Genomic DNA, 20,267 nt, shown 5'->3' with positions numbered 1-20,267 from the left:
TATATATACACGATTCAATTATAATATTGATTTTTCTGGTAATTTTATAGCTGTCATTTCTTATATATATGTGAATATTACACATGTATACAAAAGTACGAATTATAATTATAATGTAAACATTTTATATGAATATCAGATATAAAATTTTTACTTTATAATTATAATTTGTATTTTTGTATATATGTAATGCTCACATAAGAAATGACAGCTATAAAATTACCAGAAAAATCAATATTATAATTGAATCGTAAAAGTGAATTAATAATACGTATATATACAATATATCAGTAAATACTCATAAATGCAATTTTTTTAAATGTGATAGAATGCGAGAATGAATTCTTCTATTCTTATGTTCATAGATTTACCTCTTCTGATGAAGCATTTTCCAAATTTATTAATGATTTTCGTTGCATTTAATGATTTCGACAATAGTATATATTCTTTTAGTTTTTTAATAGTTATGTTACTGACAATTAAGTATAGTGGATTGAGAGATGTTGAAATAAATAATAATAAAATGATAAAAGCTTAAACTCAAGAAAAAGAAAAATAACAATTAATATATCAGTTTAACTGTTACAGAAAATTTAATGAAAAGTATAAAATATAAAAAAAGATATTTATTATTTCGACGTGTTGAGTTCTATATAAATTGTTTTTTTAAGATATAATTTTTTAGAGGTATATGTTAATAAATAACATTTAAATATTATTAAATTAAATGTTAACATTATAATAATTCATCACAAAATATTTCTAATTAAAATATGGTTGAAAATACATATGCATTTTATAAAAATTAAAACATGCAAAATACACATACTTAAAAAAAAGGAAATACATAAAATAAAATGAAATAAATGATTATTATTATTAGAATAAAAATTTACATTAGGGGAACATTACGACCTTATTAGGAAAGCTCCAATGACCTTGATATATATTGTCAAATGATATATATTTATATATATTGTCATGATCCTGAATAACTTCCAACAGATTTTAGCCGTTGCTCGTCTTTTGTTAAAAAGTTGTTAATAAAAAAAAAGTTTGAAAAATAATGTCTTATTGTATTTCTGCTCTATATATATATATATAATATTAAAATCCTTCTTTGCTTACATCACTTTTCACGCGATTTTCACCCTACCTTCTCCCCTGCTTCAGGGATGCACGACTTCCACGCGTAGTGACTTTCATCCCTCCTCCTCCCCTGCTTGGGAGCAATTTATTTTAAAGCAGAGAATTTTTGTTTTATATTATTGAAAGTTTCTTAATAAAAGAATACACAATTCTCATTTAAGTCCAATCATATTTAATTAGAACAGAACTTATAAACAAGTTTACTTCTCATTTAATCGGAATCGGAGATTCAAATATTAATTAATTGATAAACAAGACAGCAAAAGAGGAACAAAACTTCACAGTATAACAATCTTAATAATTTTAATATTTAAAGATTATGCATTTCGCTTGTTTTCTCGGGTCTCCAGATCCATTCTTGGAATGCCAACGTTTTGAACTTTGCAATTCATCAAGGCAAGGAGCAACCTGATTTTGTTCCTCCGAGTCGTTCCTTTTATATTACGCTACTTGTGGAGTGAGGAGGGGGGAAGAGGTGGGGGAAATTGGTCGGTCTTTAATAATTAGGAGAATGATTTTTTATTTAGATTTTTATTTGTGTTGTAGCCATTATCTCTATTTAGATTATTAGATGTATACTTGCCGGCAGGAACAGGGTATTTTGTATATTCCTGCGGAGCTGAGTAGAAGTTTTTGAATTTTCTTTTTCTTTAAAATTTTTTGAATCTTTAGAATTTCTTAAGATTTTTCCTTTTTTGGGTGGTTTGGATTTTTTTGAGTAGTTTGAAAATAGTTCGGATTATTGTGCTTGTTTAATATCCTGTCAATCCGATCTGTTGTTTTTTTGATATATGGGACAATGAATAGGATTCTTTCTGATTGTGTGTCAGAGACCGTTGTCTTGTTTACATGTTTATTGATTATTTTGGTTATCTTTTTTATCATATCCATTTTTCTGTAAGACTAGTTTTAGGTGAGTTCTGTCTGTAGTTGTTCTTTGTCAGCGATGGTGAAAGTTCTATGTACAAGTGAGTTGATTGCAGACTGTTTTTGTGGGCTGGATGTGACTGAGTGGTGGTGCGACTCGGCATGTAGATATCCATCTGTGTGTGTTGGTTCTGTATCTGTACATTTGATACCGTCAGCTTTCTTAGAGACAAGAACATCTAGGAAAGAGAGTTTTCCGTTTTCCTCTAGTGAAATAGATATTTGGATGTTGATTGTTGAGGAAAATAAGGAATTTACGGAGTTCGGCTCTGCCAGATATAGAGGAAAATGGAAAATTTCCTTTCCTAGATGTCCTTGTTTCAGAAAGCTGATGATATCTTAGGCCATCAAGTGTACAGAAAAAACCAACACAGATACCTACCTGCCGAATCGCATCACCACGAAGCACAAAAACAGTCTGCAATCATTTGTACATAGAGTTTTCACCATCGCTGACAAAAAGCATTTACAGACAGAACTCAATCTAAAACTAGCCTTACAGAAAAACGGACACGGCAAAAAAGATAATCAAGATAATTATGCAAACAAGACAACGGTCTTTGACTCGCAATTGAAAGGATTCTATTCATTTTCCTATATATCAAAGAAACAACAGATCGGATTAGCAGAGTATTAAATAAACACAATATCCGAACTATCTTCAAACCATTCAAAAAGATAAGAAAAATCTTAAGAAATCCTAAAGATCAAAGATCTTCACTCAGCTCCGCAAGAGTATACAAAATATCTTGTTCCTATGGGTAAGTACATTAGAAAAACCGGGACAATGGTCAATCTACGGATAAAAGAATAACGTGATGTCAGGTTAAAATGCCACGCAATCAACATACAAATCGAAACAGGACATCAAATATTGATAAAACGACCACAATAGCCAATATTACATAGTTTCCAAGAAAGTATAGAGAAGCCAGAGAGATACAAAAACACCCTAACAATCTAAATAGAGATACAACATAAATAAAAACCTAAATGAAAAATCATTCTCCCGGTTATTGAAGACCGACCAATTTCTCCCATCTCCCCCCCTCCCCCATCCATTCTCTTCTTTCTCCCCACCACTCTAACAAGTAGCGTAATATGAAAGGAACGGTCCAGAGGAGCAACTCAGAATCAGGCTGCTCCTCGCCCTGAAGAAGTGGACTGCACGTTCACGAAACGTTGGTATTCCATGAATGGATCTGGACATGGAGGAAACCCGCGAAACGCATAATCTTTATAGAAAGCACCCATGAAATCCTCAAGAATATAATCTTAATATTAATCTTAGTCAATTAAACAGAGATAAATTCTAGTACTTCGTACAGAGACAGATTACTTATTCTTATCTGAAACTTATCTGAAATTAGAAAGTTATTTAATATCGCCGCTGCAAGACCTCGCAATTAACACAATCGTAGGAAAAAGGGACAAGCAACAACGATGTTCTAAACTTTAAGACAGATGAGTAACTTCCGAAATAAGTGCCATCTCTATCGATTAATTCAAGGAGTTTAATGCAATTACTAACTGATTGATAATATAATTCATATTCTCAACACTTCTCCTTAATTGCATCAAATTAACTCGCCATGGCTTCTTTCTCTCAGTTTAAAAACTTTACTCTATTTAAAACCTTTGTTAATATTTGTTTTTTCTTCATTTGACAATATCTTAATTTAATAGCCTTTCGTTTGATTAAATCGTATACGAATTGTCTATTAATGACTCCTTCCTAATCAATTGCAATTATATTCTGATTATCAATGTTTAATTCTAGGCAGATCTTCTTGGAGTTCTTCTAGCAGTCTTCAAATATAGTAATTCCTTGGAACATTCTGCGGCTGCAATGTATTTAGCTTCAGTACTTGAAAGAGCTATGTTTGACTATCTTTGCAAGCATTAGCTTATGACTCCTCCTCCATAGAATATGGCGAAGCTAGTTGTACTGCGTCTGCCCAGCAAACGAGAATGGATTGAAATGAATTGAAATGGAGATTCGGATTCAGATTTTCAGAAATATTGATTCACGAATGTTAAAATGACTTTTTCAATTCTGAATGCATTTTTAATCATTTATAGAAATTGCATCTCTATGCCTTTCAATCTAAAAATAATATTAGTTTTTTTGTGCAAAAACACATAATTGTACAATAAACTACTGTACTGTTCAATTCAAAATTTTGAATAGGAAATGTTTTTCAATCCAATTGTATCCAATTGAATTTAATTGAATCCAATTAAATCCAAAAAAATATTCACTATTTAAAATACACATTTGGATAGAAAAAATTTCAATCCATTTTAATCCATTCTCGTTTGCTGAGTGGTCTATGAGTTTCCTGTAAAATCAGCATCGGAATATCCTGCAAAATTTTTATTCGGATTATCATTCTAAATAAACGAGAATGGATTGAAATGGATTAAAATGGATTCAGATTTTCAGAAATAGAGATTCATGAATGTTAAAATATTAAAAATCCTTTTCAATCCTGAATGCATTTTTATTCATTTATAGAAATTGCATAGAGCATATCTCTATGCCTTTTAATCTAAAAATAATATTATAGTTTTGAGTTCATTATGAATGCTCAATTCAAAATTGTGAATAGGAAATGCAGTTTTTTAATCCAATTGAATAAAAAAAAGTTTTTCTTTTAAAATGGACCATAAATGCTACTTAAATTATTCGAAGATATAAGTAAGAAATTTTAATCCAACTAAGTTCAAAAAAGTTGTAACGTAAAAATAATTGTGTTCATTTGTTTCTCTTTGATTAGAAATAAAATGAATGATCGATATGAACACTCGCAAACCAATTCAAACACAGCCTGAATATTACGCTGGTCACGGCGCGCGACATCGGCTAAGCGAGATTAGATTATCCGACATTTACTCAATGTTGTCTTAGTAGTAATGTAAATGTTGTTTATATTTTATTATAACTGTTAAATAATTATATTTTTATTATAATTTCGTGCACTGGTTTTCATTTAGCTGATTGTAATTGAAGTAGAGAATGAATAACACATTTATTAAGTGAAAAAATAGTGTAGCGGATAACGTAGAAGATTCATAATCCAGAGATCCCAGGTTCGAATCCTATTGAGGTGCGTTTTTTAATACCAATTTGAAGTAGTTAATTTCAGGTATAATTATTATAAATATTATTATAAATATTATTAGAAATAAAAATTTGTAATCCTTAAATATGAATGTTTTTTTTTTTCGAATATTAAACTAATGTCAGCTCGGATTAATTCATTTCAATCCATTTTGCGCGTTCAAGTCTATAAATCGGCTAGGTCTTTGCCGAGCGAATGAGTATGATTGGTTCTTACCTGTGGATCCAACCAATTATGTTTAATTGCCTAGCCGTTTTGCTGTCTTGAATTCGTTCAATATCTTTCATTTTAATAAGCGAAAAACGTGCTTTTTGCATTCGATTTTTTTAGCATATTTTCTTCACAAATCTCGAATCTCAAATATACGCATTTCTTTTCGAAGATTTTTGTGAAGAGAAATGCTGGTTTATAATTTTTTCTGGTAAAATTTTACTTTTATTAAATTATTCTTGCTACTTGAGTGTATAAAGGAGGTATATAACGCGCATGCAAAATCGTAAACAATTAAATATCTCATAAACTAGTGCGTTTTAACATGATTTATACTATTCTGGATTAATGGGAGGGATACGTACACTATTATAATTTATTAAAACTTATATGTTATTTAGAATGCCCTCCGCCCCTTATTGATGTCTAGGACCGCCGAGATTGCCGAGATAACATTTTCGGTCGCTTGAAATAATAAGCGACGAGTGTGAGTAGTTCGCTGTCTCGTTCATTCTCGGCACGCCGCAGGTGAGCACACACGTACATAGGCTCGTGCTTGTATGTGTTATAGCACTGCACGATAAATGGTTGGATTTGTAAGCATGGAAAAGTGACGTTTGACGAAATTTATGTAGCATGTCATTTCTCGTTATTATTTGAGAAAATGTGATTTATTTCGTACTTATCAAAGTCGTAATTATGGATGAAAACTAAAGTTATCTTGGAATTTTATGTAAAAGCGTATATTTTATTCGTTTCAATAGCTTTTCAATAGACCGTGTGTTTCTGCCCGAAACACTAGGTTCTAGGCTCATTTTTCGTATCTTTTATGATTATTTACTGACTGTCAAAGGAACAAAGGACAATTTTCATCGATTTTTTAAACAAATGTTTTAAAGCGATCTCGTTCATTTCATCCAAATTGTCTTTATTTAAAAAATGGCATGCAATATAAATTAACGTATCATTCCTTGCTTCTGACGTCACGATTCCAATATGGCCGCCGCGACTAGTCAGGAACTTTAAGTGGTTCTAAAATTTTGACGTATGCCATGCTTCCAAATATTTGCATCGTTTCAAAAGTTGTTTTTTTTCCACATTTCATAAGGTGTGCATTTTAAATTACTCGTAGGCAATTTATTCACAATATTAACTGAGCAATATAGAGCTCTTCACATTTCTTTGTCTAAATTAGAATCAAATAAGAATGCTCGTTTATCTAATAAGATTCTATTCTAAAATTCTATTATAAGATTCTTTCAGCCCTTCCATTTAGTTGAGGTATATATAGCATTGTATTGTCCATTACAATCCTCTGTTTTTGCATCAAATTTGAATGTTTTTATTCATATACCCCTTTCCATTATCGCATTTTAACTTTGAGACTTTGAAGTTCCAATGTGCTTCTATGCGTTTTACATATTCCTTTAAGAAGTCTTCAGACTTTCTGTTTAGAAACTAAACTAATGTATAGTGTATATAATCGTCTTGAAAGGTGAGAAAATACCTTTTTTCTGTTTTTTCTATCACGTCACTGGATCTATTGGGCAAATATCCGTAATGATTTGGAGTGACCTTTCTGCTTTTGACTCGCATCTCCAAACTGAAATCTAGTTTGTTTGGCTTGTTGATAGATTTTTATTGACATATATCCTTGATTTTTTCCAGATCTTCGGAGGATATGTTTGATTCTTCGCAATAGTCCATGATTTTTCATATTTTTCCGATGCTTGCGTGTCCAAGCTTGCTATGCCATTGCCAGATGTTATTTTATGTTAATAATGATTCACCTCTATTTCCTGGTGTCACTTTGAAAAGTCCGTTGCATAACTTCTCTTCTTTCAATTTGCCATCCATACTTTGATTTAATTATTTTATTATTTCTTCTTTGAAAATGACCTTTCCTTCATTCTTCGTGATAGAGTTGACGGACAAAACCTTTTGTCTATCATACACTGTATGTACCTGATCTGATCTTTGCAGTCAGATCAGGTACATACAGTGTTTTCTCTATGCTACAATTTTCAAATTCTATGCTTCCTTTAGCCTGCATCGTCTTCTTTTTTGGCTATATTGATAACTGTACTTGATTTTCTTAATTCCTTAAAGAACTTCTTATTATTTGTCAAATTCAATGTACTGTCTAAGTCTACTGTCTATGAATTCTCATCAGCCGCTAGTTAAAAGTGCTATTTTATTAGCTTTAAATTTTTCTGTTTTAGTTTGTTTCTTATTTGTGAAAAAAACCATCCTTTTGTATAAATTTTACTTCTCTATTTTTTGCTCCACTTTTAGCTTTTCTTAGAGTTATCAATTTAAGCTATTTAACTTTTCTTAGAAGTCACGTTTTGGGTCAATAACTTGTTGAAAATATCTTAATAAAAGAATACACAATTCTCATTTAAGTCCAGACACATTTAATTAGAACAGAACTTATAAACAAGTTTACTTCTCGTCTAACCGAAGATTCAAATATTAATTAATTGATAAACAAGATAGCAAGAGAGAAACAAAATTTCACAGTATAATAGTATCTTATACAATCATCTTAATATTTAATCAATTAAACAGAGATAAATTCTAGTACTTCGTACATATACAGAGATAGATTGCTTATTCTAAATTTATTCTAAACTTATTTGAAACTAGAAAGTTATCTAATATCATCGCTGCAAGGTTTCGTAATTAACACAATCACTTGCTACCAAGGTTCGTAGGAAAAAGGAGCGAGTAACAGCGATGTTCTAAACTTTAGGTGAGTAAATTTCCGAAATAAGTGCCATCTCTATCGATTAGTTTAATGCAATTACTAACCGATTGATAATATATAATAGTTCATATCTCAACATATACAGCAGAACTTTTTTTGTTAACACTTTTTAACGAAAGACGAGTGATGGCTAAAACCTGTTGGAGATCAGTCCAAGTCATGACTTTGACAACATATGTCGAGGTCATTGGGGGAATTTTTACCTAGAAAATTCGTGATTAAACAATTCTTTAATGAAAATGTAAAATATATAATACATCAAAGAAAAGTAGTTAGTAAAGAGAAACAAAGACAAAATAATATAATAACAAATATTAAAATATTTTTTTACCTTATAGCATGTATTTTTCCCATTATTTCTGTCTTGTCGCTCTTGCTTATATTCATATTGCAATATTCGTCATAGTTAAAGTTAGTAATTTGCACTTGTAATTTATATACGCTGTGATCGCTCCAAGGCTGATTGTTGTTGATCGATAATTATCAAAGATTTTTTCGAAGTTAATTTTGATATATTTGCATTATTAATAAATACCAAAGTTCGAAAAAGGGGATGGAAATTAATTTCTTTCTTACAGGCGAGTACCCTTTCGGATTTTTGTAATGAATCGAATGCGGCGGTTTTCTTTAGGCGTTAACTGCGACTAAGAGAGAGATCATCGCTCGATTCAACCTTTTCTCGATTTAATCGAACAAAGGCTCGTTTCATCAATCGCTTATGAGATTCCTCAAAATTATGAATATTTAAGGTGACCTGATTCGGGCCGTGATTTTTACCGAAAATAACCAAACGGCATGTTATTGCCATGCGCAACCGCAAAATCAGCGACTATGATTGGGGCGTGAGCGAATTACGCTTTTCGCGCGAGTGCGCGTGCGCTGTGATCAACTAGAATTATAATTGCCGTTTTTAACAATTGGTTTTTTGTGTATGTACAACATGCGGTTTTTATTACAATCTTTAAAACTAACAAAGAAAAATGATCGTGAAGTTTTATTTGGAAGAGCTGTTAGAACAATTTTAAACAATATACAGTTTCTAGATGTTTCCAAACTACATGCCGTACATACATTAATTCCATAAAATTGGCTTTATGGATATTAATCTCTAATAATAATGTTGAGATAATAATAATAAATCGTCATTATATAGTATATCAATAATATCAAAATAAAAAAATAATAACAATGATTATATATAAAAATGGTATATGTATAAAATTTACTTATATATTGACAAGTACAGTTTAGAACATCACATATTTATTAATTTAACATATTCTGGTTTAGTATTTGATAAATTATAATCATATTGTCTGATATTGGAGACTATCGTATTACTTTTTACAATTCATATGTTACGTTTCCAATATTGTGTTTTAAATACTTGGGTATACGTGCATGCGCATCATATCTAGATGAATGATCTGTTGACACATATATTTTATTATAATAATGTTATTGTATGTATAAAATTTAAATTTAGAAATTCTTATTATATATTATTATAATTATTTTTTCGTTAATATTGTTATATATTGTACATACTACCTTGATCAAAAAGTTCCCGGAATTCATTCAGAAAATTCAAAATACAAGTTTTATTCATCAAAAATGACATTGTCTCCTTCAAAGTATTCCCCATCGACTGCAACGCACTTATGCCAGCGCTTAATCCAGCTCTCGAAACATTTCTGGAAAACTCTATTGTCGGTATAGCCATCAGAGCCGTCTTCGATTTTTCCATTATCTCCTTTCGGCTGTTAACGCAATGGTTTTTTGACTCGATCAAACAGAAAAAAACACAGGGAGCCATATTAGGAATTCGATGGCTGTTGGATGGTATTCGTTTCGTTCTTGGTCAAAAATTCACGGATAATGATAGCACTGTGTGACGGTGCATTATCATGATGCAAATTCAACTCCATTTTTAAAACTGTAAAAAATCGAAAATATGTGCAGAGGAGATGTACTCAAGACGGCGTAACTTTTACAAATGTCAAGCTATAGTGATAAAATTTGATGGGAATGTCAATGATAGATGTGGTAACCTAACCAAAAAAACAACTCAAATCAGCTGACTCAGAGCATCGCCTGGTGATAATTTCGGGAACTTTTTGATCAAGATGGTATGTATCGTTATACATAATTATGAGCAATAGCGTCTTGGACCAAATATATCGCGAAAAAATTATAGTAAATGCTTGAACATTTTCAAAAGTATTTATATAATGATATGATGATTTATTTTTTTAGACAAAATTACGTCTTTTATGTACGTCATCTTATATACACATATAAAGTACATACACGTACTTATATATATGCATAATTTATATATAAATTTAATATAATTATATTAAATTTATATATAAATTTAATATAATTATATTAATGTTAATAATTAATATTTTAAAAATGATACATACATTATGATACATACAGAATTTGGTGTGGTTCAATGTTCAACTTTATTGATGTGATTGTTTTAGACCAGCATCTGTACACGCCTATCATTGCCATTATTTAAACGAAATTTTAATAATTTATTCATTTTGTTTCTATCAATAAAGTATGTTCTTGTCTACATAACGATTTATTTCTCTATAAGAATGATATATTTGCAAAATAATTAATAATTATACAACATAGACACGAGCGCACGTACGCATGCACGCACGCACACATTTATAAATATATTATTTATAAATAGTAGTTATTAAAACATCCCTGTAATCGAGAATGGAATTGAAATGAATTCAGAAATACGCATTTATGAACATTAAAATGAATCCTTTTCAATACAAATTGTATAGAAGTTATATCAGATCAATTAAACAAGTCAATTAAACAAGTCAAATTAAGATGTTTAAAATATGAGAAATTATTATTTCCGTTCGTGTAATATGCAAATTATTACATAAGTTATACCAGGTCTCTCAAGACTGAGAGAACATTAAAATAATGGAATCTGAATCAAATTATAATAAAAGACTGATTTCAGAGACATTACATATTAAAGAAAAATGGTATTAATTTGAAAAAAGACACAGAATTTCTCAATGATATATATATTTATTTATTAAATTTAACTTCTAATTATAATAACACTTAATTTGTTTCTTTGTTTATTGTGGATCGACAATTTGTGTTATATGTTTAATTTATCTCTTGCAACAAACTGCGTCATTCGAACTTATTAATCATTCTTATTAATCATACGATGAAGATCTAATAATTTCAATATACATTAACTACGTCTTGTAGCTTAGTATACTAAACAATCTCACAATTATATTATTGTAATTTTTACATGTTATTCTTATGTCGTATCATTAAAATTACTGTAAGTGCTTTTTATATATTCTTAAATTAATTTTATATTCAATTTTCACACACTTATTCAATCTTTATTGAATCGATTTTTTGTGTACAATATATACAACGGTTTTCATTCGATTTTAAGACGTTTCACATTATGAAACATCCTACCTTTCTTCATATACAATTGTTTTATTAAAATATTTTCTACAATCTTCTCTGTAGACTGAAATGTATTTTCTCTTCATTTTAATCACATGGACTTTATACCCTTTCTCGCTATCAATCGAAGAATTGACTTGAACACTATTACACATTTTTTTTATTAATATGACGTGTAATATGACTAGAATGCTTTTTAATGTTTATACATGAAGATGAGATGATTCTTATAACTTAGTTTAGTTGACAACTAATTTTTATGTAGTATTTAAAATAATTTTATTGTGGTAAGTTAATTTATGGCTGAGGATGACTAAGTTAAGTTGAAACGTCCCATGAATAATATATTGTACTGTTGGTAAATTAATAAATATTTTAAATTTTATACCAATTCTTTTCAATCCGAAATGCGTTTTTACTCATTTATAAGAATTGTATGAAGCACCTTTCTGCTTTCAACCTAAAAATAATATCAGCTTTTTTCTGCATCCTAAATATTGCTCAATTCTGAATATGAAATGCAGTTTTTCAATCCAACCCGAACAGCACAGAATATTTATGATAAACATTTATTCATTTTTTGAAATATAATTTGTTATATAAATATTTTATACATATAATTTCAATCTATTAAAATTTCAATTCATTCTAGTTTACTGGGATGTTATTTTTTGTACATAAAGTATAGATCTTTGATAAATGACATTTAAAAATAATGTACTGTTACACGACACAATGAATGTAGTACAAGGTGTTGCAGATACTAAAAACTTACAGAGGCAGGCATAGTTATGTAGATAATGACTTTATATTATAAAATTTTATTATTTATATTATAAAATCATCGTCATTACCTACTTAATCACCCCTGCCAAGTTTGCTGCGCAACCCGTACTGCCTAATATGTAAAATTTCCTGTAGGTAATTTTCTGGTCATATACAATATATGTAATTTTCATATAAAATTACATTTGCATTTTTTTCAGCGTATTAATTAGTAACAAATCAAAAAGAGAAATCTTTACTTTAATCAATTAAATATTTTTGTTGCAATCAATATAAATTAGCCAATAAACCATTGTAAAGAATGTAATAAATTAACCATTGTAAATGTACAAAAATTTTTGCGAGTTTTTGTGTTTTATTACTTCTTTATATTTATATAATTATTTCAATTAAAATATACACATTAAAGCATTATTTAAAAATTTTGAAATATTAAAAAGAATAAGCTGTTAAATTTAAGATTTTTAAAATATTTTTATAATTGCAATTTACATTTTTCAAATTTTTACAAATATTTTAAATACACTGATTATTCATTTATATATAATTTAATCGTTTCGCATCTTTTTTAAATATAATTTTAGTTGTACAAAAATTAGTCATTTGCGATCTATTGCAAACACCAATTAATAACAATATAATTGTTAGTTATAATTTTCCATTCAATATAACGTATAACATATTATAAGTTATACAATTATATTATTGAGGAGGAAAATTGATAAATGTAACGGTTATATGTTAAAGTTTGCTGGGTATGCAACAAAAAATCGAAATCTTTGCAATCTGCAATGTCAATCATAATCTTGTCACTTTAGAATCTCTTTAATAATCTTCTACATTAAAGAAACTGAGAATCAGACATTAAAATGAATCAGAAATGATTGAAAAATAACTGTTTGATTATTTTGTAGTTATTTTGATATCAAAATAATTCTAAAATATCATTTATCATTCGTTTTAACATCATTTTAACATTCATGACTTGTTTTGCTTAGGTGTCGCAAGTTATCTTTATGTTCCTGATAAAGTGAATTAGAATGAATATATCACGAAACGTTGGCACTTTAATAAGAAAAATGGATCTTGGCACATAGAAATATAGCTTCTATAGAAAGTACCCATGGGAGCCTCAATTAAAAGCATTATCAAATGTATACACAAATATGACGAAATTAATAGCAGGTATGAAATAATATAGTTTATATATGCATTCATGTTATCTGATATATATAATATTAATTATTATATTTAGAATTATTATTTTTAAAAAGCGTTCTTTATGTATGCGATTTGCAGATATTTGCTTCAAAGTAATATAGATTCCTTTCATTGCTCTAGTTTTCTTCTGCTTTCTTTGGCCAGGAGTAACACGGAACTAATGCAGCTAAAGATATCAGTAAAAAATATCAGTCAAAAGCTCTCTGATGAATTTTATTTACTGATATCTCTGGCTGCATTAGTTACTCCAAACTGGCCAAACAAGGAAGAAGAAGAAAACGATTGAATCAATGATAAGTTCGTGCCAATACAAAATATTGCTGCAGAATTAGGAATTCTAAAGTTACCCTGAGCAGTCCATTGTGATTGACTGAATGACATTTAATCGATAAAAAAACAAGTGAAATTCTACATTTGATAATAGTTTCCATGGAAACAGAAATACGTGAAGACATGAAGTTTCAAGCGTAATATCGAGAACATTTGATCTCCGATTATTTGTTTTTTTTTTTAGAAGAATGAACTAAAATATCGTAATAAATTTATTATCGTTGATAAATTTATTTTCTCAATCCAGTTATTTATTTGTTGTTTCAGCTTTTATTTTACCATCTTGAGATGTTTATTTTTCATAGATTAGCTGGATAGAACATTAAAATCACCTGAGATCTTAAATACAAAACAGGTCTATGAATATTTCTCAAAATATTAGCGTTCTTAATTATATTTTTTATTATTAATTTATTATACTATAAATGAAGATAGCTTTGTAACATAATAAACAGATAATATACAGATAATAGAAAATGATGTAATTGCTATTTTATTTTGATCAAACATGAGATGAATAATGTTAAGACACAATCTGTTTGAATGAAGTTTATTCAAAATCTTCCACAATATCTGTCATTATTACTATTAATATTATTACTATTTCTTTCTATTGCTTTATTATTATTCTTATATATATTATACACACAATTCTCAATATATGCATTCTCAATATATGCCCGTGCAATTTACATACATACACACGCATTCATGCAGCATACGCAAGTTTTTACTTTAAATATCGGCCTTATCACATATGCAAAAACAATCGGAACGAGTAAGCGTAATCATCGCGATTATCGGCGCGATAAATCACCATCGATTTATCTACTACTAGTGACAATACAAAATTAGATTCGTTTCTTTTAACTACATTTTTTACATTGTATATTTTTGCTGTATTTAAAAAAAAGGAAATAAAAAAAAAAGGAAAAAATATATTTAAATCTCCCGACATTCAGAAGAAGAAAAAAATGTAGAAAAATATATATAAAAAGTGCAGTTAAAAGAAGAAAAGGTAACACTTTAATGCAACGTTACGATACAGAATGTATTTCTTTATGGATCTCAATGATCAAAAATGGAATAATAATGACAAGAAAGAGCAGATAACGAGCGGAATGTTAGAAAAGTGTGATAAGATAACGTGAAAAGAAAATGTATTTGTGCTTTCTTAGCTAAATTCGTACGTCTCTTTCTTTTTTGTATTAATAAAAATTATTTTGTTGCAGATATAGTTAATGGAGCGTAATATTAATGGAGCTTAAATATTAAAAACTTCCGTTATAAAGAATCTGCAAATGCATGATCTTCTTAAAGATCTCATTTTCAAATAGTCTTAAGAACTTGCGTTAATTTTCACATTTCCTAAGTCACCAAATCCACTCGAAACATTTTTCCCCCTTTTTTTTCTTGAAATTCGTATTGAAAAGAGGAAAATTGAGAGGAAACTGCAAAACTCAAGGAACACAAAATCAACAAAAAATGATTTTATTTTAATTTTTAACGTAACAGTTAAATTTCATAACAAAAAAATCATCATTTTGACTTTCCCGACATCAAAATAAAGTCATTTCAACTTTCTCTTAATTTGGTGTGTTTCTTGGGGAGAAGCGCGATGAAACCTTCGTGCAATAGAATTTAGAAATTCTACTCGGAAGAAATATGTATTGAACTCGGCAATGAATTCTTCGATAAATAAATTCATCGAATAAATAAATTTTTCATTAATTTATCGCAACAACGAGCTGATGGACGTGGTCACACGTTGGAGTTCACCTCTCGCCACGTGACCTGGCTGCCGCCAAGATTCTGTAGACGTAGACTGTTGACGGGGCTGTCATCACCTTCGTAGCCGGCGTTCACATGGCCTGTTCCCGACGTCGCCGGATGTCCCTCAAACACATCCTTCACGGATATCTGACTACTGCGGGATGGCCGGCCTTGAATTCCTAGGGGGTTACCCGCCACGCCATAAATATTGTTCGCACCCAGGGTCTGCATCTGCGACTTCCGGCGCATTGCCATTATGCTGTTGCGCCTGCCTTCAAACGCCTTGAACGCCTCTCGTCGTGTCGACATGTTCCTTGACAGACCTGGAAAGATTTTCATTTAATATTACAAAGAAAGAACTTATAGAATTTTCAAATGTAGTGAGTTTGAACCTAATCCATGTTGATTAATGTTCTGACATTATATATATTCTTAAAATTTCAGTTCCTAATTAGATAGATTATGGTACTTTTGAGTTAATCGATCTTGATTGGGTTCAAACTCACTGCTCTCGAAAACGCTATTATTAGTTTTAAGAATATTAATCTTTTGTAGATTAAGCAATTCATTTGAAATCATCCCCTTTTATATGAACATATTATTTTTTCAATTTTTATGAAATTTGATTTATGGGATAATTAGATTATTTTTCTGACATTTTTGAATTTTGGAATTCTCTGAGATCAGTATCGAAAACTTGCTTAGAAAACAAATTTTTCTTCAAGATTTTTGTTAGAAAGCTCCCTTTCTTCAAAAGGTTAAGTATTAATATATTAATATATATTTGAAATATTTTTAAAATTTTATTTTATCTTTGTTTTGGGGGTCATTCTTCTTTTGCTTACCTGCGCCCTCATTCATGCTGAAGAAACGTTGCCTGAAGGCCACATCGAGCGTGTTGATCGCCTGCGTCTTTCTACGACTCTTCTCCAGATTCCGGATCGTTTTTCGTCTACCGGGCCCGCTACCGCTGCCCTCCTCGTAATCACCTTCTATTCCGTCCAGCCTTTGGAGATCTCTCACTATATCAACTGCGTGTTTCGATAACAAGGCTTCCTCGGAGAGATCCTTCGTCTATGAATATCATTAAGCATTCACGAAACAGCTCAAAAAGTATCAAGTTATTACAACAAGAAGTCATTTTTACTAATTTTAAGTTGAAACGACAAACTCATTTGCAACGCGTATAATTTTATAAGAAATGTAAACGCACCTTCTTGTAACAATCTAAGCTGGTGCTGGCCAGAATGTGGGCCAGTGTTCCGAATCGATGGAATAACATCGCAGTGAACTGTATAACCAATATCAATGCGAAGAAGAAGACAAATACGAGACCGATTGGCTCGAGTTGTAGATACTCCTTCGAGATGTGCACCTGAAAAATCACACGTGTGTAGAATACGTTGCGATACGCGATTAAGCATTATTTTTGAGAAGCAACGCCCGTGGTAATCGAAATCAAGTAGATACATCTACTTATTTAACTTACTTTTTAAAAACAAAGACTTTTTTTTATTTAATCTCCAAAAAACTTTAAAATTTTAACTTATTAATGTAATATTATCGATAGTAACTTTAATAACAACTTAAATTTTAATAATAGTTAATCAAATCAGCGGTTTTTGATAATTTAAAAGAAATTGTCAATTGTGTTATTTTAATTAAATTCTAATTTTTTAAATTTAATTAAATTAATTTAAAAAAATTAAAATAAGCTAATTTAAATTAATCTGAGCTGATTTTAAATTTTACAATTATTTTTTCGCGATTTGTAAGAAAACTTTACTTAAAATTATATTCGAAAAAACAGTAATAATCGATCGATTGCCATCAGAAATTGTTTCTTGGTGAGTGCGTGTTCGATTAAAAACAATTAAATATAAGGACAGGTCGTTAGCAGTTAATATTCTGTAATCATCAATGGTTTTCGTGCGTATTAAGATTAACACACTTATGTACATATATATACAAAATATGTACACGCGCATATATAGACTTATGAACAACTTAAGACGTGCTCGGTTGAATCCTCGATGCGAAGACACTGAAAGCAACCATCGCGTTACGCGTACGTTAGTGGTGCTCGTCCGCTGCCACAACTAACAGTATGGTGCATGGTCAAAGTTAGATACAACGAGAAAAGAAATGCAGATCTGAGGCTCTATAAGTCCAGGAGGCTTTGTAGAGTCTCTGCGATCCTAAGACTCTTACATAGAGAGACAAATTCATTCTCTTTAGTACTACTCAGTTAAATTTTTAATAATTAATAATTTTAATTGTGAATTAATATTAGTTTTTTAATGATACTTAAATTTATATTAGAAATGTAATGTCAATGTTTAATTATTTTCACGTAATAATAATTATTACTAATAATTTTTAGGCATTATTCAATTTAGATGATAAAATAAAATAAATAATTTTTAAATATCATATATGGTAGAATAAGATATAGAATATATTATATAGAATAAAGCAAATAAAATTATTTTTTTTACAAAATCGAGAATTGAAGAATTATTTTTGCTCAAAAATTATTAGCTTTAATTCTTTTGAGATAAATAAGTCTCTCGATGTCCTCTACTTTTACATCAATATGTAATTAAATTAATAAGGATTAATTTAATTTCATGAATCGATCTCGTATCATTTTGGTGAGAAGAGGTAAACGGAAAGATGTTATTGTGACATTAATCTCTGGTTATTTCTAGTCAGGATCACTAGAAATCATCTCCCACGCCATTCCATCCGACCCATGTGAAGTACCTGTGCGTAAGAATATTAATCGGAGACTTTCCACGTGCTGTCAAACGAGTCAGTTGAGTTAATGACACAACAATGTATGTATATATTGAATCAGTGCAATCATCACCGAGGTACAGTACTCGCCCTCGACGCGTTGGGATGCTCTGGTAATCCAATAAATTGATAATTTCGAGACTCAGATAATCCAATAAATTGATAATTTCGAGACACTCCAAATTTTCTTAAAATTCAAAGCCTAGAGATTCAAATTCAAAAATTCAAAATTCAAAATAAAGAATCAATAAAATATTTTCAAAATGCGCAACATAATTTTTAGCAAACTTTTATTATTATTATTATTACGATTTTTATTAATTATCTTTGATTAATTAACTAATTAATTACTTGTTGATAATTATATTAACAATTATAATTTTTAAAAATAATAATATAATAAGGATTATATAATAAGGAAGATATTAGGAAGATAATTTAATTAATTTCTTATATTAAATATTTGGTAATTTTGACAAGTTTTATTTGCGAAATTTAATCTTAAGGCTCCTCCTGTCTAATTGCGGCGGTCATGTTGAGAAATGACACGTTAATTTATGTTGCAAGCCATTTGTAAATAAAGACAATTTGGATAAATTTAAATGACAAAATTGCTTTAAAAATAGGCAGAAATTGTTCTTTTCTCCCTTAATAGTCAATAAATAGTCGTAAAAGGTAGATAAAGTAAGCCTAATTTCGGACAGAAACACACGGTTTGAACAGCTGTTGAAATGAATGAAATATGCGCTTTTATCTATAAAATTCCAGGATAACTATAGTTCTGCCCATTTTCTTAAGTACGAGACACGTTACATTTCCACAATTAAGCAAATAAATGGCTTGTGTGTGTAGCTATCGATTTCGCCACATTTTGCCAGGTCGCCGACTGATTTTGAATGCATGCTAACTAGTCAGGAGCCTTAATAAAGGAAAATGTTCAAAAATGATCATCCGAGCATATCGAGGGCGGTTTTAACACCGTGTGTATAGAACACCACCATGGCACCGACTTAATCCTTTCCCCTGATGCTTGATCATCGGATACCTCCGAGGTCTCCTCGACGTAGGTGATATTGGTCTTGACGCCGAGCGGCCAGACAACGTGCAGCTGATCCTTATTCAGCTGTAGCAAGAATACGATCAGAACGAACAACGCATTGAACATTAGAAACGCGAACACGCTCTTGTTGCGTAGCTCTATTAGATCGGCGGCGATGCGGGTCTGTTGCGTGGAGAGAAATGCGAGAGAAACAGAAAAAAAGAGACGGCACAAGATTAGAATAGTAAATATAAAAGACTCCGTCGATCAGTCCATCGATCCATCGATCCTTCGTTATCTCAGTTAATCCGTTTGATTGATCTCGTAAATCTAAAACGCCTTTTCAATACGACATATCCAGTCTTTCGTTCCTTAATGCTTTTCCAATGCTTTTTTCATTATTCCCACACGGCATGAAATATTTATATGAATCATTGTTTGATATATTTCTGAAATATTTGTAAACATTTGTAAAACGTTTTAAAATATTTTATGAAAATATTTTAGAAATACTGCGCAAATATTGTAAGAAGATGAATAGTTCAAAAACTCTGACTTCCTGGATATACTTATATTTTGAAAAAAATTCATAAAAATCTTCTGAAATATTTCAAGTGGACTATTATTTATTTTGTTAATAATATATATATATATA

The 20,267-nt window shown here is 29.9% G+C and overlaps 1 protein-coding gene across 1 annotated transcript in view; it reads right to left on the bottom strand.

Moving 5' to 3' along the window:
• Positions 1-15,482: 15,482 nt before the first annotated feature.
• Positions 15,483-20,267, bottom strand: part of LOC108690240 — a 36,851-nt gene continuing 32,066 nt past the window's right edge. The window contains exons 18-20 of the mRNA XM_018197427.1: positions 16,988-17,149; positions 16,620-16,848; positions 15,483-16,097 (exon numbers count right to left, since the gene is read on the bottom strand). Of these exons, the coding sequence (XP_018052916.1) occupies positions 15,763-16,097; positions 16,620-16,848; positions 16,988-17,149 (726 nt within the window). The 3' untranslated portion in view covers positions 15,483-15,762. The remainder of the gene's footprint in view (positions 16,098-16,619; positions 16,849-16,987; positions 17,150-20,267) is intronic.

The sequence above is a fragment of the Atta colombica genome, unplaced genomic scaffold (assembly GCF_001594045.1).
Source record: "Atta colombica isolate Treedump-2 unplaced genomic scaffold, Acol1.0 scaffold30, whole genome shotgun sequence".
Classification (NCBI taxonomy): domain Eukaryota; kingdom Metazoa; phylum Arthropoda; class Insecta; order Hymenoptera; family Formicidae; genus Atta; species Atta colombica.
The sequence above is the reverse complement of the archived record's forward strand: the minus strand, read 5'-3'. Positions and strand labels throughout refer to the sequence as shown.